The sequence below is a fragment of the Notamacropus eugenii genome, chromosome X (assembly GCF_028372415.1).
Source record: "Notamacropus eugenii isolate mMacEug1 chromosome X, mMacEug1.pri_v2, whole genome shotgun sequence".
Classification (NCBI taxonomy): Eukaryota; Metazoa; Chordata; class Mammalia; order Diprotodontia; family Macropodidae; genus Notamacropus; species Notamacropus eugenii.
This window is the reverse complement of record NC_092879.1, coordinates 17707312-17734543: the sequence shown is the minus strand read 5'-3', so window position 1 is coordinate 17734543 and position 27232 is coordinate 17707312. Positions and strand designations below refer to the sequence as shown.

The window sequence follows — 27232 nt, the reverse complement described above, 5'->3', positions numbered from 1 at the left end:
TGTCTCTAGACCTGTACTTAGTTCTGAGATCCATGGCTTAGAAAGGAAAGTAACCCAGAGGAAGTTAACCAGAACTGGAGTTGGGGTTTTGAGTTCATGTGGATGGAATGGTAAATGTTTAATTTTCAGAAGAAGAAAAATCATAGAGGGAAGAGTGTATCATAGCAGTCTATTTTCTAAGGTTCCATCAAGTTCCAACATTGTATGCTTTCTATTCATTGGAAAGAGAAACAGAAATAATTTTGTCATCCTAATCTGATACATATCACCTGGAGAGAGATAAATGAAGCATATAGGAAATAAAGAGCCACCCTCATTCAGAGGCATGTCATAGTAGTGATGATGGACTTTGATTATTCAAGTTGCTCTAGGAGTTCTCTCTACCAAAAGTAGAGTAGCTAATAATTTTCCCCCTAAGTACTTCCTCTTTACTCCCCTGGTTCCGTGGAGGGTACCACTATTCTTCTAGGAGCTCCAATTCACAAAGGTTGGAATCATTCTTGATTCTTCTGTCTCACTCATCCCAATATCGAATCTCTTGCCAATCCTATCTCCTCAACATCTCTCATATAAATCACCTTTCCATTCTCCACAGTCACCCCAATTCAGTCCCTCACCCCTGTTCAAATCTATATAATGTCTTTGATTTCTGTTTGCCATTTGCTTGGATAAATGGCTTTACTTGCTATTAAACAAAGGGTGGGGAGGGGGTGAATCCCAATTGAAAAGAAAAAAAAGAGTTCATGAGGGATGGGAAATGCTCAAGAATGAAATTTTGAAGCAAAATAATTCCACTGAGGAAGAAAAACAGGAGTTTGTATGAACACATCAGTTTGCCTGAGCAGGGAACACAATAGGCAATGAAAAACTATAAGCAGGTACAGCTACAAGCTGGAAGCATGCCTGCCATGTTTCTTTAAGACATTTCAGAAGGGCTAATACTCAGAATGAGCTGAGATTGGTGGCAAAAGCTAAGGGCAATTAAAAATGATTGTTGATTTGTTTTGATTTCAATCTAGATTTGAGACAAGAAGAAGATGGATGCAGTGGGTAGCTGACAAGGACAAATAACAAGAGAAGGTAGAGTTGCTCCTTGTTCATTGAATTCTTCCACCTCGGAGAAAGGCAAAAATGGCCACCAAAGTGGCTGGTGGGGAGTTAATACCCTAAATAACTAAAGAGACAGTAAAGGAACCTTGATGAATTGGAATCACCATCAGGAAACCACATCCTCAGTCCTCAAGGAACTGGAAGGTGATGATGGGACTGGGATATCTCAAAGATCATGAGTCAGCTGGGAGGCACTACAAAACCGGAGAAGGCCAAATAGCATTCTGATCTTCCAAAAAGAGAAGAGAAGAGGGTCTGCAACGATAGGACAGTGAACTTGACTTTGATTTCTGGAAAATTCTAGAATGGATTGTGAAAGATAGAGTTGGTGAACATCTAGACAGGAAAGCCATGATTCCCAAGAGCCAGCCTGACTTCATCTAGAACAAGTCATGCCAAACCTGATTTCTTTTTCTTTTTTTAAATTTGTCTTTATTTTTTTTTATTATACCTTGAGATTTGAGTTATCACCCTCTCTCCTTCCCAAATTAGAGAAGGCCAACATTTGGTATGGATATATATGTGGAACCATGCAATACATACATACTTTCATATATCATCTCTTTCTCTAATGTGTGGATAGTATTTTCCTTTATAAGTTCTTTGTAATTGATTTGAATGTTTATATCACTCAGAACAACTTGATCATTCAGTTACTCTTCAAACAATATTGCTATCACTGTATACAATGTTCTCTTAGTTCTGCTCATTTTATTCTGTATTATTTCATTATTTCATATTTTTCTAAAACCAATCTGCTCATCATTTCTTACAGCACAGTAGTATTCCATCCCAATCATGTATCCCAACTTGTTTAGGCATTCCCCTGTTGATGGGCATCCCCTCACTTTCAAGTTCCTTGCCAACACAAAGAGAATTGTTGTAAATATTTTAAAACAAATAGGCTTTTTTCCTTTTTCCTATATCACCTTGACAAACAGGTCTAATAGTGGCTTTGCTGGGTCAAAGGGTATATACACAGGTGTTTTTTTTTTTTAACTCTTTGGACATAATTCCAAGTTGCTCTCCAAAATGGTTGGATCAATCCCCAGTTCCACCAACAGTGTCTTTAATGTCCCAATTTTTCCATATCCCCTCCAGAATTGTCATTTTCCCCTTTTATCATTTTGGCTGATCTGATAGGCACAAGATGGTACCTCTGACTTGTTTTAATTTACATTTTTCTAATAGTTTAGAGCATTTTTTTAGATGAGTATACATAGCTTTGATTTCTTCTTCCACAAACTACCTGTTCATATCCTTTGACCATTTATCAGTTGAAGAATGATTCATATTCTTATAAATTTGACTCAATTCTCTATATATTTGAGGTATGAGACCTTTATTTGAGAAACAGGTTATAAACATTTCCCCCAAATTTTCTGCTTTCCTTCTAATCTTGGCTACATTATTTTATTTGTACAAAACCTTTTAAATTTGATATAATAAAAATTATCTGCTTTATATCCTACAGTACTTTCTATCTCTTGTGTATTCATAAATTCTTATCCATAAATCTGATAGGTAATGTTTCATGCTTTTCTAATTTACATATGATATTTCTCTTTATGTCTAGATCATGTATCCATTTTGACCTTATCTTGATAAATAGTGTAAGATATTGATCTCTCCCTAGATTCTGCCAGACTGCTTTCTTGTTTTCCCAGCAATTTCTACCAAATAATGAGTTCTTATCCCCAAAGCTTAGATTTTTGCATTTATGAGGTTACTATAGTCATTTACTACTGTGCATTGTATGCCTACTCAGTTCCACAGATCCACCTTTCTATTTCTTAACCAGTAGCAGGTAGTTCTGTTAAAGACTGCCTTACGGTACAGTTTAAGATCCAATACTACTGGACCCATGTCCTTTACATTATTTTCGTTAATTCTTTTGAGATTCTTGACTTTTTGTTCTTCTACATACCTTTTATTATTATTTTTTTGGCTCATTAAAATAATTTTCAATAGTTTGATTGGCATGGCACTGAATAAGTAGATGAGTTTATGTAGAATTGTCATTTTAATTATATTGGGTCAGCCCACCGGTGAACATATAATATATTCCCAATAATTTAAATCTCACTTTATTTGTTTAAAAATGCTTCATAATTATGCTCACTAAGTTCCTGGGTTTGTCTTGGAAGATATGCTCCCAAGTATATTGTATTGTCTGTGGTTATTTTAAGTGAAATATCTCTTATATCCTCTGATAGAGCTTTGCTGGTGATATATAGAAATGCAATGATTTATGTCAGTTTGTTTTATATCCTGCTACTTTGCTAAAATAATGAATTACTTCAGTGAACTTTTTGGTTGAATTCCTAGGATTTTCCAAGTATACCATCATATTTTCTGCAAAAAGAGATAGTATTATCATTATTAAATCCCATTCGGATTCCTTCAATTTCTTTTTCTTCCCTTACTGCTATAGCTAGCATGTCTAGCACAATATTGAATAATAGTGAAGCACCCTTGCTTTACCCCTGAACCTATTGGAAACAGATCATGCTTGCTGATGGTTTTAGATAGACATTTCTTATCATTTTAAGGAAAACTCCATTATCCATATGCTTTCAAGTGTTTTCAAGTTTTGTTTTTTTTTTTTTACAGGATGACTAGACTAGGAGATAAGGGGAATGCTGTAGATATAGGTTACCACATAGATTTTAGCAAGGGACTTGACAACTTATCTTGATAACTGACTAACCTACTGTTCTTGTAGAGAAGACAGAGAGATATGGACTAGACAAATAATATGATCAGATGGGTTCAGAATGAGTAAGATCCCAACTCAAAGAAGAGTCATTAAGGGTTCAATGTCAACATGACAAGCAGTTTCCAACAGAGCATCTTAGGGTTCTGTGCTCGGCCCTTGGCTACTTCCCATTTTTATTAATGATTTGGATAAAGACATAGATGGTACACTTATCGAATTTGCCAAGGACACAAGACAGGGAGGGCAAGCCAGCACTGTGAATGACAGCTTCAGGATCCAAAGAATCCTGACAAGCTGGAGCCTTGGGCTGATTCTAAGGAGATGAAATTCGATAGGGATCAATGTAAAGTCTTGCACTTGGGTACAGGAAATTTCAATATGAAATTAAACTCCAAGAGCCAAATATAGAGACTCTTCAGGCTGGCAGGAACTTTCACTATGCGATTTACGTGAGCCTAAACTATTACTATCAGATGATTCACCTAGCTCTAAATTCTAAATGCCTATGTTTCTATCTGGGCTGACCACTGACTTCTTACTCCAGTCCTCCTCTTCCACCCTCCTCCTCAGTTATTTGGCTGAAGGAACACTAGCCTCTGGGGTAAACAGGAGACTTTGAAGCCCTGGAAGCTCTTGGGCACCCAACCAAATAGTTTAAAAGAGATTGATTGACTTTATCAACTATTTCAGCCTGGTTGTGTGACATCATTTAGATTTTAATTCATATAAAATAAAAGGCCAGAGAAACAGGTGTTGATTTTTTTCCAAGTAAGGAAAGAGATAAGCATCGGGAAGTGATTGTTGTATCCAAACAAAACCAACCATTAAAATATACAACTGAAACAATGAAAAGATGCCAATTAACACATTGACTTCATGGAAAAGGTGCAGTTATTTATTGAGATAAAATATATGTTTACAAGGTTTTTTTCTCCCCCGTATACTGTATCCGAAATTACTCTAGGCTATTGATAATGTTTCACCAACCATTTACTAGAGTGTAATTCATAACAATCCCCAAAGTCTCCCTTTTCCATGATGAGGAGTTCCCAGATCTCTGCTGGGACACTGAGTGGCTAAATGTCTTCAATCTCCCTTCCCCCACCTCTTATGTAAGCCCTTAACTGATCTCCCAGCTGCTAGTGACTCCCACCCCCTGACAAATTACCTTGTATATATTTTGTATACACTTAACTATGTGTTTCCCCATTCCAGTAAGTATTTTAGTGCTCAGCTTTAGAGCTTGTTATATAACAGGTGCTTAAAAAATGCTTGTTGATTCACTGATTGTCTTCCTCCACCTCTTAGATAATCTGATCATTCTATTGGCTCTAGTGCTGTTCTTTGAGCAGACTAAACATTTTCTGAAAAAAATAGATTTCACTGATTTTTTTTTTGTTTTTTATATTTCTGAGATTTTTCTCTGTGCACTTTCCTATCTCAGAATTGATATTTAGTGTTTGTTGAATGGATGAGTGAACCTAGGATGTTAGAGATGGAAGAGACCTTAGAAATTATATCGTTTGACTTCCCAAGGTTGAGATCCCATTGCTGGTAAGTCAGAGAGTTGGCTTTTGAACTTGAGCCCAGTGAGTTGTGGCCAATTGACTGGAGAGCCTGAGGCTGGAATTGAAGGCTAATTTTTTCTCTCTCTCTCTCTTTTTTTTTTTTTTGGCCAGCTCAATCTTTTCTCCCACTTTATTTTTGTTTTATTCCCAGTCTGTAGAATGGAAGTGACCCAAAGCTGGCCCCCAAGAGCAGGAAAGGTCAAGACCTGAGCAAGAGGAGGTTTGGGGGAAAGCAAAGTACTTCTTTACCCTCCAATCTAACTTAAGGGCACCATGGTCTGGATTGACCAGAGATCATGGTAGCAAGCATCCATCTTGAGATTTTTATAAACTGTGTGACCAGGGTCAAATCATATAACTTTTCTGTTCTTTAGCATTTTTTTCTGTAATGTGGAGGGGGTTGGATTTGATGACCTGAGGTCCTTTCCAGCTCTGGATTTGAGAATCCTATATGTGACCTTGGACAAGTCATTTCCTTTCTTTGGGCCCTAGTTTCCTCCTCTGTAAAAGGAGTTTGGACTACTGAATGATTTTTGAGGTCCCTTTTAGCTCTAGAAGCAGTTTTTACAGTCACCTCAATTCGAATCCTGCCTCAGACAATTGCTGGCTGTGTGACCTTGGACAAATCTTTGAAGCTTACTCGGCTTCCTTCTTTGTAAAATGGAAATAGCACCTGCTCACAGATTTCTTGTGAGAATCAACTGAAATAACTATACAAAAAGTTCTGCAAACTTTAAAACACCATATATATATATATATATATATATATATGTATATATATATATATATATATATATACATATATATATATACATATATATATATATATATATATATATGACTACTATTATAATCATAGTTAGATCTAGGATCCTAGGTGTGATCTACAGCAAGTTACTTCCCCTCCCTGGACCTCAGTTTTCCCCTTTCTTAGATGGTCTCTGAGGTCTCTTCTACTCCCTTCATTCATTTATACAAGTAGTTTTTAGGCAACTAGTATGGGCCAGGCACTTACACATTGGCCACCCTTTGGAAACTTGTCTACAGATGTCATCTCCTTCCCTCCCCACCCCCAGGTTCCTCTTCTGATATTATATCCAGTCCTCTCATCACTTGACACTCCAAACTCTAACTAATGCTCTAGATAAAGTGACCAGAAAAGAGGAGAACAGTAAGGGAATAAACATTTACATATAACCTACAACAGGTCAGGTGCTATGCTTTTTACATAGTGCTTTTTATGAATATGCACTCATTTGATTCTCCCTACAACCCTGTTAGGGTAGGTGCTATTATTGTCCCATTTTACAGAGTAGAAAACTGATCTTAAGTGACTTGTTTAGGATCACCCAGTTAGTAAGTGCCTGAGACAGAATTTGAACTAGGGTGTCCCTGACTCCAGGCCCAGTGCTCTATCCACTGTACTACCAGCTGCCTCAATGGGATTAGTGGGATTGGAGAGGGATTCTTCCCTATAATCTAGCCCCTGCCTTTCACCTTACTGAGAGCTCACTCACTACTTCCAAATGTAAGGCAAGCCCTCACAGGTGAGAGTGACCAGATTAGAGGGGGGATGAATCATATGAGGGTTAACCCTTGAGCAGGGCCAGCCAGGCCTGAATCCCATGCTAAGGACTCTTGGCTGCTGTCAGCAGGAAGGGATTGCCTGTTCATTTGTTTCTTCTCTTTGGCTCTACGGTTCTGGAACCAAATCTTCACCTATAAAAGAAAAAAAAATCATCATAATATTGATAATGGAAGACTCCGGAACATTTTAACACTTGCAAGATGCTTTATGTCTCATTTGCTCCTAACAAAAGTACTGGGAGGTAGGTATTTCAAGGGCTGTTCTACCCATTTTGCAGCTGAAGACACAAAGAGATGGAGAAACTTGCCCATAACCACACAGGAGTCAAGTAGGAGAGAAAGGATAATATTGCACCAACTACTATGTTGGTTGAAGGCTCAGAATGTCATAGGATTTGAGAGAAACTTCAGAGTAAATCTAGGCAACCCTCTCATCTTACAGAAGGGGAAACTGAGTCTAAGGAGGGAAATTTGTCTAAGATCATACAGATTCTAGAATCTACTAGTAAAGAGATAGTAAATGAATGAATATCTGGAAGATAACATGGTGAAATGAAAGAGGAAGTGCAAGGCATTCTAGATTAATCTCAGTTCCTTTTTTGACAGGCTTCCTAGACCTACAGGGTAAGGGAAGAGTGGAGATAGCATTTGCCTTGATTTTAGTACATTATTTGACAGATTCTGTCATGAAACTAAGTGAGATTATTCTATACATTTAGGCAGATTCAGAAGTACACTTATCCCTTCCACATCTTGGGGGTTAGCGGCACAGCATTCTGATGATGTAGAAAATCCTTGTAAAATTTCTCCCTTCATACCAGAGAAAAGAAATTGTCCATATTTATGTTATTAAAAGATAAAATATGTTGCTATTATATAATACTATACATACATTTTATACATTTGTGACTTTCTAAGCATTTTCTATGTCATCTGCTAACTTTCGTGTGTCATCAGTACAAAACTCCCCCAAAGTTCCCATTTAATTTCTGACACCGACCTGTGATATATTGAAACCACAAAGGGGAAAAGTCGAGATGTGGAAGAAATAACTGTGGTTGAACACTAGCCTCAAATGCCCCCTTAGAGGCAGATCCATAGAGAGGGGTCTCTGATACTTTTATTGAGGACCTGAATAAAGCCTAGATGGCATGCTTATGGAACAGCTCTGGAAAGGGTAAGGGAGATGAGATGACAGTATCAGCATCGATTAGACTATATCTAATAAAAGAAAATTTTATAGAGATAAAGTTTTACTCTTGTGCCCGAAGGAAAAAAAAATCACCTTCACAAGGCCAAGATAGAGAAGCATCATGGTTGGATAGCAGTTTATCTGAAAAAGATTTAGGTAGATTGTAAGCTCGATAGGAGTTGCCAATATGATGTGATGGCCCTCAAAACTAAGGGGGTCCTAGGCAGACATCTGGAGTCACATTCCTCCAGACTTTCACACAACTGTGGAGCTGCAGTGACCAAAAGAGCAAGACAGTTGCTCTCTCCATCCTTGACCCCAACATGCCTTGAAGGCTGACCAGTCTTCACAATTTTGGATAGAAGAAACAGCAAAATTTCAAATGTGTTTTCCTCTTTTATAAGTGGGTAGACTGGAGTCTAAAATATTTAAGTGATTAAAGAAGTAAAAACCTGAAACTGTTAGAGAACTTTTAGCTCTTAAAATTATTGTAATTTTATAGGTTGCACCCAAATTCACCATCTTGGGAACTAGGAAAAAAAAAGACTCGTTGACCCTCTAAGCAATCTCTGGGAGAGTGAAAAATATATGAAACAAAAAGAAACCAGGTACCTCATCAAGAAAATGAAGCCTCTCGAAGAGGTTGTATGAGAGGTCCAGTGTTCTGTATTCTAAAGTTCCTACAGCTTGGAGATCTGGAATTTTGGTGGTTTTTGAAATTGACCTTCTTGGGCGCCTCCCAGCTCTAAGTTCTAAGACTCTTCCCAGATCTGACATTCTATGTTTTAAGGCACCTCCCAGCTCTGGCACTGTATAATCTAAGATCTTTCCCAAATCTTGCATTCTCTGTTCTATGTTCCCTCTGTAGAATATTCCATGTTCTAAAATCCCTTCTGCTTTGATATTCTGTGTTTGCAGGACCATCCCAACTCTCACATTCTGTTTTGAGGTTGTTCCACATTGTAATGCTTTAGTTTCTAATGACCCTTCAAGCTGTGACATTCTCTATTCTTGGTGGTGGTTTTCTGGAATTCTTTCCATTTCTAAGATCTTATGTTGCAAAGCAGTACCATTTTATGCTCTGTGGTCTAAAATCCTTTTCAGCTTGGACTCCACAATACTCCTGCTAGGGTCTATTAGTAGCTAACCTTGGAATCAAATCCCAATCTCCTACTGGCCTCTACTCTCATTTTCTCAGCAGGGGGTGAAAGAGGAAGGAACAAATATCTCCCATCAGGTAGATGGGCCAAGATCAGTTTTCAGTTCCCAGTTAGGCATACCCATGGATATCACTGTACATTTTGTGCTGTGCTGTGTGTGGGTAGGAACAGAGAAGAGGACACTCAAGTAGTGTTTCAGGGGGCCCAGAAAGTTGGAATTAGAGGCCCTCTCAAGGCCTGCATGGGGACACATCCAGCTAACTTAAAGGGAGGAATGGGAAGTTTAGAAAAGGTAGTGATGGGCAGAACCAGCCTCTCTTGGCAAGAAACTCATGTCACACAGAGTAAAGGCCACCCCAAATCTTTGCCAGGTCATGAATGGCACCTTGGGGCTTTTCACTGTGGAATAATGGGAAAAATTCTCAGCACTCTCCTTGGTTAAACAAGAACCCCAGGAGGGTGGAATGGGAAGGGATGCATGCTCAGAGAGCTAACAGTGACTTAGAAACAGATAACTGCACTTTTCTTTAAGTGCAGAAATCCTGGGCTCAAACCTTCTGCTACCTATGCAACTTTGGGTCAGCTAGTTCATCTCTATGGATCTTATTGGCAAAATGAAGAGGCTCCAGGTCTAGATGGAGGATTCTGTATTCCTGGTAGAATAAATAAGTAACTGAAGGATTTTTTAAAGTCTCATTTCTTGAAGGGAAAGAAAGATAGATTCTTATCTGGTTTCAGATATAGCTTTTAGTGGAGGTAGAGGGAAGGTTGAGTTGACCTTAATGAATCTTCTCTATCTCAATGATTCTGTGGAAAAAGTTATTTTTTAAAAGAAAACCGAGCGTGTCACCAATGAAACTTACAAATGGTAGGAAGTCCTGGTTGATTGTTGTCCTTAATTCTCAAAGAGGATCAAAATGACATCACTATATTAGAGTTGAGGTACAGTGTGTCCAACTGTGACTGATCAGACCAATACAAGCTTGGAATGTTCTACCACAGGTTGAGCATAAATAGTCCTTCCATCCAGTAGTACTTCAGGCCCTTCTTCCTGGTATCTCCAGAATCAATCAATCAATCACTCAAATTACAACCATTTATTAATCTCCTACAATGTACCTTATGAGATACTGGATAGGCTCTGGAGATACAAGTACAAAGAATGAAATTCAAATCCCTAGTCTTCCAGAGCATCCAATAGGAAGTAGCAGGCTATACTCGGCAGTTATGCCCCAGAGCCCAAACATGAAGTGATATGGCTGCTGGAGGGTCCAGTCTGTAGCCTAGAAGAGGGGTGAAGCCAACTGGTTGGTACAGACCTCCAATTCTGACTGCCATCACCTAGTAAAATCAATGTAGATGAGGTAATCTGCTAACCTGCCAGACATCAGCTCAGAAAATATATTTTGACTCCCTCCCTAGTTGGTCTGGCCACATTGTTCGAATTTTAAACAAACACTGGCTTAAAAGACTCTTTTATGGAGATCTTATACAGGGCAAGCACTCACATGGTGGTCAGAAGAAGCGATAAAAGGACACTTTTGAAATCTTTCAAGAACTTGAGAATTGATTATATGACATGGGAGACACTGGCACAGGACTGTCCAGCATGGTGTGCCCTCATCAGAGAAGTTGCTGTGCTCTATGAGCAAAGCAGAACCGAAGAAGCTCAAAAGAGACACAAGATGCACACATTTAGAGAATCCACCCCAAATGTGCACATGGACTATTTGTGTCTGACCTATGGTACAGCATTCCAAGCGTGTACTGGTCTGATCAGTCACAGTTAGACACATTGTACCTCGACTCTAATATAGTGATGTCATTTTGTTCCTCTTTGAGAAAAAAGGACAACAACCAACCAGGACTTCCTACCATTTGTAAGTTTCACTGGTGACACAATTGATTTTATTTTAAAAAATAACTTTTTCCACAGAATCATTGAGATAAAGAAGATTCATTAAGGTCATCTCAGCCTTCCCTCTACCTCCACCAAAGATACATCTGAACCCAGATGAGAATCAATCCTTTTTTTCCTAATCCCTTCAAGAAAGGAGACTTTAAAAAAGCAACATCCTTCAGTACTTATTTATTCTATCAGGAATATAGAATCCTCCATCTAGACCTGGAGCCTCTGGTGCCACCTTCATTTTGTAAATAAGACCCATAGAGATGAACCAGCTGGCCCAAACTTGCATAGGTAACAGATGGCAGCACCAGGGTTTGAGCCCAAGATTTCTGACTCCAGAGACTACTATTAACCTCCCTGTGTCACCTCATTCTTCTGCTAAGTCCCTGGTAGTGACTCTTGGAAAACCCTGAAGGCCCAGTATACTCTACTTACCTGTCTTTCTGAAAGGTTCAAAGAAGATGCCAGTTCCAACCGTCGTGGTGAGGAGATATATCTAGCGAAGTAAAATTCTTTCTCCAGCTCCAGTCTCTGATGATCTGTATAAACCACTCTGTACTTCTCTTTTCTTGTTTTCCCTGTTTGAAAGAGAAGACACATCTGGATTTGAGCATGAAGGAAAATTGCCACACATCTAGACTAACCTTTACCTGAGAGAGGCCAGAAACACCCCATGGCTGCCAGATGGTGCAATGATTTCGAGTAATGCACTTGAATCCCCAAACACCCGATTTCAACCCTTACCTCAGACACCCTGCACAAGTCATTTAACCTCTGTCTGCCTCTGTTTTCACATTTATAAAATGGTAATAATTATTGCATCTCCCTCCCAGGATTCTTGTGAGGACCAAAAGAGATCATCTATGTTCAAGAGCTATACAGATGTGAGATATTCCCAATCAGAAAGCAGCCAGTGATGGAAAATTCACTTTTTCCTACTTCTGGCCAGCTCTAATGATAGAATCTGAAGATTTAGAGTGGGAAAGGACTCCAGGGATCATCTAGCCCAGAGTTGTCAAACACGAGACCTCCTGGCTGCATTGTGGCCACACTTCCTAGCGTTCCTTAAAGCAGATTCAAATGTCATTGGGAAATATTTAACAAAATAAATTTTAGAATACAATAAACCATAGATAATGTTAATATATGATTTTCTAAGTCAATATGCACCCACAAGGATCCTATATATGAGGGGCCTTAGTTTCTATTTGAGTTTGACACCACTGATCTAGTCTACTCCCATCTATTCTCTGCTTTATTTTACAGATTAGAAAAATGAGATGCAGAGAAGTGAAGCCAGTTGCCCAAAGGTTACATAAGAGGCAAAGCTGAGATTTCAACTGAGATCCACCCAATTCAAACCCCATGCTCTCTTGACTATTTTGAGCCCAACTGTGATTTCCACCATTGTTTCTAGGTTTGCCCTCTGGGACTAAACTAGAGGTTTCCAAACTTAATTGGCCTATTCACTTTAAAAAAAAAAATTACTCAGTGTCCTTCTAAAACTTTACTTTCTTTAACCCTTTAATGTTGTGAATTTTTTTTTTTTGGAAACGTACATCATTTCAAATAATATAATTTTTTTAAAAAATGATACATCTTAAATTTAATAATTTATTGTAAATTTGTACAGCTTTTTCCTGCATTGAAATTTTGATGATGGAACATTGCATCTTGTAACTGTATACTATCATACTGTAAACAAGTCATTACATGCACATATTCCTGCCACTGCATGCTGGACTTCCTGACAATTTTTGATGCGCTCCCCTGCCAACACTTACTTATTAAGAACTGTCAGCTGATTTGACCACTGATCAGTTGTAACTTGCATTTTGTGTGTCTTTTTTGAAAATAATGTAATCACTACTACTTTAACTCTGTTATACAATAGATGAAACACGTATGAACGGTTTTTCAAAATTCTCTTTTTTCTTTATATTTCCACAGCTCCCTTATTTTTATTCAACACTTCCCAATTGCACCTGAGGCTACTAATCTGGCAGCCCCACCTCCATTATTCTAGTGCCCTCCAGGGGCATTATCGCCTACTTTGGGAGCTTCTGCAAACAAATCAAGTCTTCTCTAAGTCGCCAGCGCTTCCTTCAGCTGATGCTTATAAAACATAGTCCCCAATCCCTCTTCAGTTACCCAGTGTCCTTCCAAAAATATATCTAGATCTGAGCACATTGTTCTGGAACATAGATGTGGTCTGAATGGGGCTGAGGAGGTGAGACTATAACCTCCTTCATTCTGTGCCAGGCAGGAAGTGATTATGGCAGGAGACAATCATTCCTAGAGTGTGTGTTTGTGTTACAAGGGGTCACCCCTACTAGAACTGGATCTTTAGGAGTGTAAGGATTATGTCTTGTGTAAATTCTGCATCTCTCCTAGCACAAACACAATGGAGCTTAATGATAGTAATAATGGTAACTAGCATTATAAATGTTCATTATATACTAGCTTTTATGATTTGCAAAGCACCTTATAAATATCATTTCATTTGATCATCACAACTCTGAGAAGTGTTGTTCGGTCATTCTAGTTGTGTCTGACTTTTTGTGATACCATTTGGGGTTTTCTTGGCAAAGATACTGGAGTGGTTTGCCATTTCTTTCTTCAGCTGATTTTACAGATGAGGAAACCAAGGCAAATAGGGTGAAGTGACTTGCCTAGGGTCACATAGCTAGTTGGTGTCTGAAGCAGAACTAGAACTCAGATCCTACTGACCTCAAGTCCAGCATTCTGTTTACTGCATCAGATGGGTACAGATTTATTGAACTGAACTTTTGAATAGATAGTGTTTTCCCCAAATTCAACTGATGAGTTTCCTTAGCACTCACTGGGGCTGGAAACATTCCACTTGCCCTCAAATGCTGGGTGAAGAACTCTCTTTAGAATCACTTGCCCTTTTGGGCTTTAGTTTCCTTATCTGTTAAATGAGGAGGTTCCACTCCATCTCAAAGGTACTTAATCCCATGAACCATGAGGGTGCTCATGATCTAAGAGTCTTCCTTGTTTGATGACAAAATAAACCTACAAAATGTCTGATGCTCAGCTTAACATTCAAGTCCTCTGTCATCTGACCAACCTTATCTTCCACGGAGGAGAGGAAAAAGCAAGACACTCAGTCAAGTAATATTAACCAAGCCCCTGCTGTGGTACCAGGCCCTGTGCTAAGTGCTAGGGATACACATAAAGGTAAAAAACAATCCCTGTTCTCAAGAAGCTCACAGCACAATGGGGGAAGCAATATGCAAGCCATTATGTACAGTCAGGATTGTGTGTGTGTTCATCCTTCATTGGTGAAGAAGACCTTCTTCAGAGAAATGGTGACATGACTTGCGCTTGACTTTGTTTTGAGTGAGGGAGGGCTGTTCAGGTCACCAGCCTCACTTCTCCTCCAGAGCCTTCTGAATCCAGTGATCAGATATTCATCAGAATGACTGAAGATGGCCCAGGATGAGGCAATTGGGGTTAAGTGACTTGCCCAAAGTCGCACAGCTAGTGAGTATCAAGTGTCTGAGGTGAGATTTGAACTCAGGTCCTCCTGACTCTTGCATTGTTGTTCTGTCCACTGCATCACCTAGCTGCTCCCAACAGTCAGGAGTAGCCTCAGAAGTAAAATACCAACATTAAGGAGGAAAGGCTTCTGGGCCAGAAGGTAGGATTGTGACTGAGACTTGAAGGAAGCCAGGGATCCCAGGAAGCAGAGATGAAGAGGAAGAGTATTCTAGGCAAGGGCTGGGGGATGCAGCAAGTGAAGATGTCTGGAGCTGAGAGATAGAGTATTTTATGTGAATGATAGCAAGGAGGTCAGTGTCCCTGGATCAGAGTATGGAGGGCCGGTGGGGAGAGGTGTAAGAAGATTGGAAAGGTAGGAGGGGCCCAGGTTAGGAAGGGTATTCAAAGCCAACCTGAGGATTTTTCTATTTGATCCTGAAGGCCAACAGGGAGTCATTGGAGTTCGTTGAATGGGGGGGGGGGGCTGGGTGGTGTGGTCAGACCTTCTCTTCAGGAAGATCAATCTGACAGTTGAGTGGAGGATGGGCTGGAATGGGGAGATACTTGTGGCAGGCTGACCCACCAACAGGCTATTGCAATAGTCCAATAGTGGTCAGGGTTTACACCAGGGTGATGATGGTGTCAGAGAGGAGAATGGTTGTATGTTATGTTCCAGATGAGCAGATTTTGGCAACAGAGAGAGTGAGGATTCAGGATGATGCCTAGGTTGTGAGCCTGGGTGACTGGGAGGATGGTGGATAGCAATAGGAAAGTTAGGAGGAGGAAAAGACTTGGGGGAGGGGGAGATGGTGAGTTTAGTATTGGACACTATGAGTTTAAGATCCAGTCTAAAATGGCCAATAGGTAGTTGGAGATGTGAGTGTGGAGACTAGGGCTGAATCAGTAGAGTTGGGAATCATTATCATGCAGATAACTGAATCCATGGGAATTGATGCGATCACCAAATGAAATGGTATAAAGGAAGAAGAGGGCCCAGGACAGAGCCTTGAGGGATATTCATACTTTGTGGGTATAACCTAGAAATAGACCCAGAAGGAACAGTCTGAGAGATAGGAGAATATGGAGAGAGTAGTGTCCCAAAAACCTAGGGAGAAGAAAATGTCAAAGGAGAAGATGGTAAGACATGGGGCAAAAGGCTGCAGAGAGGCCAAGAAGACTGAGGATTGAGAAAAGGTACTCCCCAGTACAACAGATCTGGGGATTAAGAGTACATTAGTGGCTTTGGAGGTAGTAGCTTCAGTGCAAAGATTCAATAAGAGGATGAGAGGGGAAAAATGAAAATTGTAGATGACCCCAAGGAATTCAGCCTCGAAAAAGAGAAGAGATAGAGGGCAAAAGTTAATGGGGATGGAAGGATAATATAAGAATGGAAGAGACATGGGCATGTTTATAGGTAATGGAGAATCCACCAGTAGATGGAAAGAAATTGATTTAGTGAGAGAGTGTGGATTGACAGAAGATGAGATCTACTAGAGAGAATAGGATGGGATGGAAAGGAAAGGGAATGAGAGGACTGGAAAAAGAGAAAAGAAAGAAGCATTTGTAGTGGAGGAGAGATAGAGAGAGGCCACTTTCTCTTACCCTTCCCCCAACTCCCCCAATTACTACCTCATCTCAGATACTAATCCTTGGGTCAATTATTTGTCTCAAGGTAGATGAATTCAGCTCAGGCCAGGTCAATTTTCCCTCTTCCCAAGTAGAGAACTGTGTCCAAACAAATCCTATGGAAGCCCCAAGCCCCAGGTACTCCAGGTGCCCCTTTCAAAGCTTTTCTGTTTTAGCAATGTACAATGTTTCTTTAAAATCTGGTCACATGGGGCTGCTTTCTGACTCCCTCTTGGTCAAAGTCTTGTGATGAGAGAAACCTGTTGCTTCTCTTTTCCTTCATGTGTTCACAATAATACAATGAATCTCTTAAAGTAGCTCCCTGAAGAATTGACTCAAGTCACTTCTCTCTCTCTTCTTTACAGAGGTGGGGGACTATGGGGTCATAGTGCTTATGCTGACAGACTACAGGAATAGGTTAGTTTTTGCTGAACTGTTTTTTTTTTCCCTAAGGCTGTGTAGGGACTGTGGGAGGGATACATGCAGAAATGAGGATGATACAAAAATAAAAGATTGGAAACAGCTAGATAGTGCCATGGCTGGAGTGCTGAACCAGGAGTCTGGAACACCTGAGTTTAAATCCCACCTCAGAAATTTTCTAGCTCTACAGAGCCTTGGCAAGTCAGTGAACCCCTGCCTCAGTTTCCTCAACTGTAAAAATGGGGATGATAATAATAGTACCTACCTCCCAGGGTTGCTGTGAGGATAGAATGAGATCGTATTTGTAAAATGCTTAGCATACTGCCAGTCACATAGTAATACACTTAAAAATGTAAACTATTATGAATAGTAATACACAAATAATGATAGGGTGACTCCCTAGACTGCACTGTAGTAGACATTCCAAGAAGGGTCAGTACCTTTCCGCATCATCCTATTCCATCTTTTTCCCCTTCTCCCTTTGAAAAGCCTATTTCTATGTTAAAAATACGATAGAAAACAGGCTAACAGGGCTTTTCCCGAATCAGATTCTCTGATACCCTCAGGTCAGATTTTGCCTACTGGAAAAAAAAAAAGATTCCAACCAGTATAAATGGGGCTAAGCCAGGTTCGATAACCTAACTCTAGATCTAACAGTCACAGCCTCGTAGAGCCAGAAGGGACCTCAGAGGCCAATGCCTTCATTTTACAGAGGAGGAAACTGAGCCCCAGGGAGGGGAAGGGACTTGCTCAGATTCACACCTAGGATCCTAGGTGTAGAGTTACAAATGACCTCAAAGTCTATCTAGTTCAACTCTCTTGTTTCAAAGGTAAACTGAGATCTGGGGAGAAGAAATGATTTGCCTCAGCTCACACTACTGGTATGAGGAAGAATGCAAACCTAGAGCTTCCCGACTCTTAAGAAATTTATTACAATTCCTTCATTTTTTTTCAGAAAGATAAAGTGAAGCCTAGGGAGGGAAACTGACTTGTCCAAGGTTACACAGGTAAGCAGTAGCAGAAGCAGGATTGGAACCCAGGTCCTTTGCCTTGAAATCTTATGTTCTCTCTATTCCACCAGACTCCCCAGTTATAAGGGGCTGCCTCCCAACCAGCTAGGGGCTTAACACCTAAGGTCTTGCTCCCAGAGACAGCACTCTCCCTCTTTTCCCCTCCCCCCTTCCCTTTCTCCCCATTCTTTGGCTTGCCAGGCACTAGACTAGAATGAAGGAGGAGAAAGAGTGCAGGCCTCAGTCTCAGAGCCCATAAAGCCCAGCACTCCCCTCTCTGGGACTCCCCGCCCTCCCCTTCCCTCTAACAGTTTTTTTTTGGGGGGGGGACAATTAAGGCCAGACCAGGCTTCTTTATTTGCTGTGAAAATCATCACCCTTTGTGGAAGGCCAGCTTTCCCTTTGTGAGGGACCGCACATCAAAGGTGGCTGTATTGGAGGCAGGCGAGAGAAGTGTTCAAAGGGCTAGGTGCCCCCTGGGACAGAGAGGATCTCGGAACCTAAGACTCAGGGGAAGACTCCCACTAACAAGGCTAGACAATCCTCTGAGAGCCAGAGAACTAGAGCCAGAAGGGAACCCCAGAGGCCAGTTAGTCTAGTCCCCTCCTTTTACAGAGGAGGAAACTGAGGCCCAGGGAGGAGAAATGACTGCAGCTCTAGACAAGTCCTTTCCCCTCCCTGGGCCTCAGTTTCTTCCTCTGTAAAATGGGGGGGTTGGATTCAATAACTTTCTGAGGTCTCTTGCATCTCTACAGCTAGGATCCTGTGTGTCACCTGGGCAAATCACTTCCTCCTCTGGGACTCAGTTTCCCCTTCTGTCAAAGAAAAGGAGTGGACTAGCTGAGGTCCCTTACAACTCTAAGCCTAGGATCTAAGGTCAGCAGTCCACCTTCTCCATCAACCTTTGCTTGACACTCTTTCTGAGCTGGGCCCAGACCAGGGAGTCAAACAGGTGAGGCAAGTCTTTCTGGGAAAGAAACAAGTCACACATGACTTTTCTCCCGGGATCAAAGTTGCTGGATGATTGCTTAACTCCTTACTTGACACTGCCTGTGAGGGCACAGCCTCCAGGAGGTGGTGAAAGCCGTTTGGCATACGGCAATCCAGCACAGGTGCAAACTGGCTGTCCCATCCCCAGCCTAGGGGGAGGGAAGGGCCAGGTATTCCAGAGCCTTTGGTTTCTCATCTCCTTTAGAAGTCCTAATCTCCCACCCCTGTGCCTCCTCCCGTTTCCTCACATTATTTGGGTTCCAATTCTGCCTATACCATATAGTACCTATGTGACCTTAGGTAAGTCACTTCCCAGTCTTGGACAAGAAAATCCCCAAGGTCCCTCTGGGTCCTGTCAACCTGTGTCCTAAGGTCTCCAATATCCTGAGCTCAGACACCTCCACCTTACAGAATCCCTCTCTTCCTTGAAGACACAGTGCAAATACCACCTTCAAGAAAACTTTCCTGATTGTCTCAGCTGCTAAGTGCCGTCCTTCTCTCTCCTTCTCTCCCTCCATTCCTCTCTAATCACCTTGCATTTTTCTGGATGTATACGTATATGTCTACATTTCCTTGTGGTCTTCCCCTTTAGCATGCAAGGTCCTCCAGAGTTAAAGTTGTTTCATCCCTTGTACTTTTATCCCTAAGGCCTGGTGGGGTACACAGTAGGTGCTTATTGAATGCTTGTTGCTTGGGTGATTGTTTGAACTGGTGCTTTAAGGTTTCTATATCCTCTTAATTCTATGGATTCTTTCACCTGTGCCTAAACTCTCTAGATATTTTTCTGCGTGCAATACTGTTGAGTCGAGACAAAATCCACAGGATCCTCCCTCACACCCTTTGGTTCAGGGCAGAAGACAAGGTTTGGATTCCCAGGTATTCCAAGAAAATTACTCTCCTGACCTTACTCCAGACTGAGGTTGTTTGGGTCACTTATCTCAGATGGTTAGAACTCTGAGCCTGGGAGGTCAAAGTTGTGAACTTAGTCCTAAAATGAGTCTATTAGCTTTGTACTCTTGGTATAGTAAAGAATTGAAGTCAGGAGATCTGGGGACCAGTCCCAGGGTTTAGAAATTTACTAGCCTCAGTTTCTTTATCTGTAAAATGAGAATAATAATATTGACTCTGCCCATGTACGTATATTTAGTAAGCATCAATGGCATCAGTCCTATTACTGGGTATTATTATTCCAACTTTAGCACAAGAAAGTGCAAAGACAAGTCTTTCTAAGAATTCAGAGCAGAGAAATCATTGCTCCCCTTACCCCATTTCTAGCCCTTACCTCTCTAGGACTTTCCTCTAGGGTATCCTTCTCCATTAATAACTCTAGCAATGGCTGTCTAAGATAGCCATCACAGCTAGTCAGATGCCTCCCTACACAGATCACACAGAAAGAAAATATCTTGGTATAGCAGAGAGGGCACCAAGGTTAGAATTGGAAGACCTATGCCACAGTGCCAGCCCCATCATTTCCTTGCTGCATATTTCATGTAATGACTTCCCTTCTTGGGGTCTCAATTTTCTCATTTTTAAAGAGTGAATAATGGGAACTCTTAAGTTTAGAAATTTGTTTGGAACAGACTTGAAATTTTATTAGCATAGAGATCTCCCAGAGCAGAAATTAACTCCACCAATGCAGAAGAGCAATTGGAACTTGGAGTCCCGGAGAGGTGCTTGAGAGCACTGGGGCATGATTATGATTAGCTCTGACAAGATTAGAAAAGAAAAAGCTCAGATCAATGATGGATTAAGAAACACTAAGGAAATAGTAGGCGAATCTACTTTGGGATTTTCCCTGGTCCTAAGGTTACTAAGTTTCCCTTCAGGTATACAGTACAGGAGTGGTGGTTTGCTTGCTAGAACTATCATTCCACTCGTGTGACTCCTAGAAGGGCAGTCGATGTGTGGTGATGTATCAGTAAGCTTCTTCCTTTAAAATTTCCTCATTAGAGGGAGGAGACAACAGTCTTTCCATGCCTTAGATGGACAAAACCTCTAGCAGGATCTAATATGCCCCAAAGTCTCCCAGTGCAGACTCAGGGATAGACTGGGTGACTGATGTCTGAGCACCAGTCAGTTTCTGAAAGGTTCGATCATCTGATTGGCTGTGGAGGTGAGGGTGGGAGATTGGGGTGGAAGTGCCAACCCTTCTGGCTAGAGAAACTCTTGAACAACACTGGGGGGTACCTCCGCCCCTTCCTTTCTCTTTCCTATTCACCCCATGGAAATACAGATCCTGGACACACTGGTGTAGCTCAATGTTATCAAATACCCTAGTGAGACTACCACCTTCTTTCCTCATCATAAGGCTTTTCACCTGATGAGATGATGCTTTTCAGAGTTTTTAAGGAAGAGAAATTTGTAGGTGTAAGAGGAGTGTTGTCAGAAATGCAAGAGATCTGGATTCGAGTGTATCTTCAGCCTATCATTAGCTATGTAATCTCAGACAGCTTCATTACTCTGACTGGTCTCATTGTCCTTATTCTCTGGAAAATGAGGGAGTTGAACAAGGTGTTGGATCCCCAAGGATCCTTCCAACTCTGACCTAGGAAGGTCCTTATTGTAGCTGATCTCGATGAGTCTTGCTATGGTTTCCTAAAGGAAATGAGGCTGGTGGAAGCATTTCTATCCATTTCTGACATTCAGTGCTCTGTTCCAGAGAAGGTGTTTGGTTTGATTTTTTTCTTTCTTTTTTTTTAGGTGGGGAGGAGGGGCAGGAAAGGATTCTTTGCTATCACTCAAAAAAGAGATAAAATCAGAGGATTTGGATTCAGTGATCTCCAAGTTTCTGTCTAATTCTACCGGCTCTCTCTCTGTTCATGAATTCCAGGATCAAGACAATTTGACCTATTCCACTAGCTAACTGTGCTGCCCTCCTCCGCCCCTCCGCACCAGGCCCTTCCCACCAGGCCACCAGGCACATTTGATGCTGGGCCAAGAAAAGATAGAAACCTGATAGGGGTGGGGAGCGACTGTTCTGCATTAGGCAAAAAGCCTGCTTATATCCACAGACAGGGATTGCACCAATTTGCACAAGTATAGAAAGATATTGTGACTTTCTCCTACCTTACCTTGGTCTTCCTCTCACCTATAGAGGGCAAAAGATAAATACAGTACCTTGTCCTATCTAGATTAGGGGCAGGGTGTGATTTGTGTGAAGGCCAAAATTCCCTCATCTCTGGAGGCAGTTTGGTGTAGGTTCAAATTCTCACTTTGCTACTTATTCCCTGGGTGACCCTGGGCAAGTCACTTGGCTTCTCTGGGCCTCAGTTTCCTCTCTGTAAAATGGAGTTGGACTAAATGACTCCTGAGGTCCCTTTCAGATCCAAGGATATACTTCTTCCTCCCCACCCCCACCTCCACCTCCCATAGACATCAGTTTTTTCTTCTATGAAATAAGGGGGTTGGAAGAGACCTTTGAGACTAGCTTAAGTCTGAAGAGCCTAGGTGGATTGGGTAACAATGAGCTGGGGCTATTTAGACCTTACCTGTGTATCCCATGGTCTTTTGCATCCAAGCATAGGTGTGCTGGCCATTTCTGCTGCAGCAGTGGGGCTCCACATCCTTGGGAGAGTACTCTCCAGGGGTGCCAGAAAGTGGCAGGCTAGTGGGGTCAGGGGAGTTGTAGGAGGTCTTGCTTGATGAAGATTTCCTCACATGGTCTGTGGGGTCTTCACCAGAGGACATCCAGTCCATTTTTGGAGGGGTGTAGGGAGACCCCCAGTTCCCAAACCACTGCCTATGGCCATCCAAGTGGGTCACTTGATGGTATCCCACATAGTATGCATAGGCTGGCCCTGGTCCAAAGCTGGGGTTCTGTAGGTGACCATAGGGGCCACGACTGCCTCCACTGTGGCTGTTGTACCTAAAGGATCCTGGATACATCTTCAAATCCTCTTCGAGAAGATAATTCATGGACTTGGTTCTCAGAAGTCTGGTCAGGCCATCCCACCAGGCCTAGTCATTCTTGCGTTCTCTCTTTCCCACTCAGCTCCTTGATGCAGCTGGCCCTAAAAATAAAGCTTGATTACTCAGGACCCTGTGCTCCCTCTAGTATCTTGGACCCCGGTTCTTTCTGAAGTCACAAGGAGCTCAAATAATGTATTTGTACTCAATCAAACACTGACTGTCTACCTTGTCCAGTTTTTAAGGATTCTTTTGCCTGGGTCAGATTCAGGGATGAAACTTATCATATCAGCTCCACCCCTCCATGGACAAATTGTATCTCTACACTTTGTCCCTGAGGGTAAACAGAATGGGAGACTTCCTATAGAATTTATATCCAAGACAAAGAAGACTTATCTAAGAAGGGGGTTGATTGGTTTTATTTGGATTTCTGGTAGGCTGAGAGGATGACCTGAAATCTACTCCACCAAATTCTACTCCAGAAACTTGAGTCAGGATAGGTATCTGATGGATATTTGAAATAAAAGACCTAGATCATCTCTTGTCTCTGACCCTTGGGCACCTTTTCTGAGAGATAAGGGAGTGGGGAATAATAATAGCTAACATTTACGTAGCATTGTAAAGTTGGGAAAGCACTCTACCAATATCTCATTTATTCCCTCAACAACCCATGGAAATGGGTTATTTTTATGCCCACTTCACAGAGGAGGAAACTGAGGCAGATAGCGAGTAAATGTCTGAAGCTACATTTGAATATGGGTCTCACTGACTCCAGTCATTTAGTTGCCTCTTGGTACCGGGTGATGTCTAAGACCTCTTCTGGCTAGATAGCCTATGCAGGAGTGGGGAACTCTTAGCCTCAAGGTCACATGTGACCCTCTAGGTCCTTGAGTATGGCCCTTTGACTGAATCCAAACTTCACCAAACAAATACTTGCCCTCTAGGTCCTTGAGTGCAGCCCTTTGACTGAATCCAAACTTCACAGAACAAATCCCCTCTAGGTCCTCGAGTGTGGCCCTTTGACTGGATCCAAACTTCACAGAACACATTCCGTTAAAAGGATTTGTTCTGTCAAACTCAGACTCAGTCAAAACTCCACATCAAGGACCTAGAAGGCTGTGGGTTCCCCACCTCTGGATAATCTCCCTTCCCAAACTAGAACTTTTTTTGTAATCAACTCAGCAAACATTCAGTCTGCTGACAGGGCTCTGTGCCTCAAGCCAGGAATACAAAGATGTCAAATAGCATTGGCTAAACAGAGGGAATTGGGCGATAGTGGAAAATGACACAGATGCAAAAAAAAAGAAAGAAAAATACATCAGCAGAAACAAAAATCTACAGAAATAAAAGACCAGAGGAGGATAAAGAGATAAAACAGGCAATTTGTGAAATTATTCTTATAAATTATTTTTGTGAATTATTAAAAACTGCATGTAACCAAAGTTGAGAATTCTGTATATGATCCTCTTTTTCTCTTCTCTCTGTGCTTGAATGTTTGGGTTTGTTGATGATTGCTAAAAAGAAAAATCTCAAAAATCTAAATCTCAAAAGAAATACCTATATTAAAAAATAAATACATTTCTGCTTTCTAAGAACTTTGCCTATTGGTGCTGAGGGAGGGGGAATGGGTGATGGAGGTGAGGGAGTCAAGGATGTGTACAAAAACCAGACTGACCCAAGGAAAGACACAAACCCAATTATGTATGTAAAGTGCCCTGTAAACTTCAAAGCCCTACACAAGTCAGCTGATATTAGATGGTGAGGATGGTAAAGGAGAGATTCATGAAGAATTCCTGGAAAGAGAGATTTTCAGGGAAGGCTTCCCAGAGGGGGCAGTACCTTGAGTGGAAGCATGAAGGAAAGAAAGTATTTTTTGATCATTGGAAATGGGGGAGAAAGGAGTCTCTTCCAGGCATGGAAGATCATGGGATCCTCCTCGAGGGAGAGCAGAGGGACAGTGTGCAGAAAGGAAGTCATTCTGATGAACCTGGTGCCACCAGGGAGGCTGAGGCTAGTGAATTGCTTGGGGTGCCTAAGGAGAGCTGGATTGATTCAGGTAGGATCCACTGTGATGGACTAGTGCACTTCTAACCTTACTGAGCAGGGAGACCCGGCCTCCAAAATAATAAAGAAATTAAAAATGACAAAAAAAACAGATCAAGTGAGGAAGTCATTCAGTGGGGAATTCTCATTCAGGGTTTGAGAAGCCAAGACAGGGTCAAAAGGATTGGGGGAGACATATCACTAGCCTGACAATCAGAGCACCTGTGGTCACATCCTGGCTGTCAGTGAAAACAAGCAAGTCAAAATTTTCCTGGAGCCTCAGTTTCTCCACCTGTAAAATGAGGGAGTGGGGTGGGACAAGTTGACTTTTAAGGTCCCCTTTTCCTGTTCTGACATTTTCCATTTAAACATCCCTTTGAGTTCAAACTTGCTATGAACCTACTAATGTATTCTCTCACTGGCCTGTCCACCCATCCCAAATCAGCTGAGCCAGGAGGATACCTATATCCCTCTAAGCAAGCACTTCTCAGTGGCCACTTTAGCCCACTGCTGAGCTGTTGCATTGGACAGTGAACTCTCTTGTCTGTGGGTTCTGTGTTCTAAGGCCTGGGTAGCTTTTCTGTGCTTGCTCTTGCCAATCAGCAAGCTGATTTTTGGCCCGCAACTAGACACAACTTGTCTCTCTTTGGTGCTGTATTCCCTGTTGTGTGTGGGCTTGGGCAGATGAGTTTGGGAGAGAGGGGCAGGAGTCCCAAGGAAACAAGTCAGTCTTCTCCTTAAGTCACTGCTACTTTGTCTCTGGGGCTAGGTAAACTGGTTACGGACTTTGGGAACCAGTTCACAGCCAGATGCTGAAGGTAAGCCCCCAGGCCCAGCAACGCCAGATGGAGTGAGGTACCTTGGAAGTTGATGGTGGGTTCTCTTGCACTCGGGACAGCAAAGGAGGTAGGGGAGGGAAGGGTTTGGGATGGAGGGGGTGCTACTCTCCCAAGAGCTACCTCTGGTGAGGTGGAAAGGGGGTGTGCTCACCTGTTCCCTGTTCCAGGACACTGCTGTCAGCTGCCCAAACTCCTGTCTGAATTCAGGGCCTCTGGGAATCAGAATGCTAGAGCTGAAAGAGACCTGAGAACACAGAATGTCAGAACTGGAAGGGACCTTGGAACATGAATGTCAGAGCGGGGAGAGTCCTTAGATTATAGAATCGTACAGTTGGGAGGGACTTTAGAACAGAGAATGCCAGAGCTGGGAGGGTCCTCAGACCATAGAATGTCAGTGCCCAGAAGGACCTTAGAACACCAAATGTGGGGGCTACAAGGGTCCTCAGCTTAAAAATGGGCAGAGTTGGGAGAGTCCTCTTGAAAAGTGGTTGTCAGAGCTGGGATGAAACTTGCCCGAGCTCACCTACAGCTTGCGATAGATTCTCTGATTAGGTAGCAGCTTATCTTTGTTGAGTGAGCGAGCAGCCCCTCTGGGAGTGGAACTCAGACCAAATATATTCATATGATTCCCTATGATCTATGATCTAGTCTTCTGATCTAATTAATACCACCCTCCTCCCCTCCCCCCTCCCCAGTATCTAGCCTGTGGCAGAAGACGGGGTGTGTGTGTGTGTGTGTGTGTGTGTGTGTGTGCAAATGCAGTCCACCTGACCTGGGGCGAGGCCCTCCCTGAGATTTTTAAGCAACAGATGAACCAAGCAAAAATGCATTTTCTCCTCATTGGGTAGCACTTGGGAACTCAGGGGCCAGAACTAAGCCCTGAGCCACTGGAAAATTGACTCGCGATAGCTGACTTGGCTCTCTTAGTCCTTGAAACGGAATAAGAATAAAGCTCATAACTTCCATCCCCATAACCACCCTGTGAGGTGGGACAATGTCCCCAATATTTATCCTTATTTTACAGACGAAACAATTGAGATTGTTGGTCCAAGTTCACACAACCATTAGTTGGATATACTCGCACTAATGGGCACAGTTGAAGTGTCTGAGTGGGAGGCAGGGGAAAGGAGGGAGGGAGACACATTCTAGGTGTTTATACCAGAGACTTGCAGTTTCAGCTGCCCTAGGATCACAATTCTCATTCCCCATCCCTTCCCAAACTTACCTTTTCTTTTAGCTCTCAGCTAATTTTCTTTTTCCCTTGGAGCTGTTCCATTCACGGAAGGGTTGCAGTAGTTAGAGCCCGAAGGGAACTTAGAGCAAAGATAAATAAAGCCCAGCTCCAGCTCACAATCAGAGGAATTTACAAGTTCAACTGGTGGCCTAAGTGTGGGGAAATTCACTAGTACAGATCTATTTTTAAAAAATCATACAGCTATCCTAGTGGCATAGTGGATAGAGTCAAGAAGACCTATGTTCAAATCTTGCCTCAGACACATAACACATAGTAGGTGTTTAATAAATGCTTGTTTCCCTGCACCCCCTTTTTAAACATTGTTTTCATTTATAAGACTATCTTACCCTCCCCCTTCCCCCAGCCACCCCTGGTAACGATGTCCAAAAAAAGCAGTCCAACTTGCCACCAGAGT

General features: G+C 42.0%; 1 protein-coding gene across 1 annotated transcript; it reads right to left on the bottom strand.

Moving 5' to 3' along the window:
- Positions 1–6253: 6253 nt before the first annotated feature.
- LOC140515285 (homeobox protein CDX-4-like) lies at positions 6254–26133 on the bottom strand. Its single transcript, XM_072625909.1, has 4 exons — positions 25735–26133; positions 22284–22805; positions 11681–11823; positions 6254–7116 (listed from the first exon to the last, which is right to left on the bottom strand). The coding sequence occupies exons 2-4, from the start codon at positions 22708–22710 to the stop codon at positions 6976–6978; spliced, it is 711 nt and encodes a 236-aa protein (XP_072482010.1). The 5' UTR covers positions 22711–22805; positions 25735–26133; the 3' UTR covers positions 6254–6975.
- Between the last annotated feature and the right edge of the window lie 1099 nt (positions 26134–27232).

Excerpts from the sequence above, each read along its gene's own strand:
- LOC140515285 (XM_072625909.1), bottom strand. The coding sequence starts at position 22,710 with ATGAATTATCTTCTCGAAGAGGATTTGAAGATGTATCCAGGATCCTTT. Across the intron at positions 11,824-22,283 it reads AAAGACCATGGGATACACAG|GGAAAACAAGAAAAGAGAAG; the intron begins GTAAGGTCTAAA and ends TCTTTCAAACAG. Across the intron at positions 7,117-11,680 it reads TGAACCTTTCAGAAAGACAG|GTGAAGATTTGGTTCCAGAA; the intron begins GTAAGTAGAGTA and ends TTTCTTTTATAG.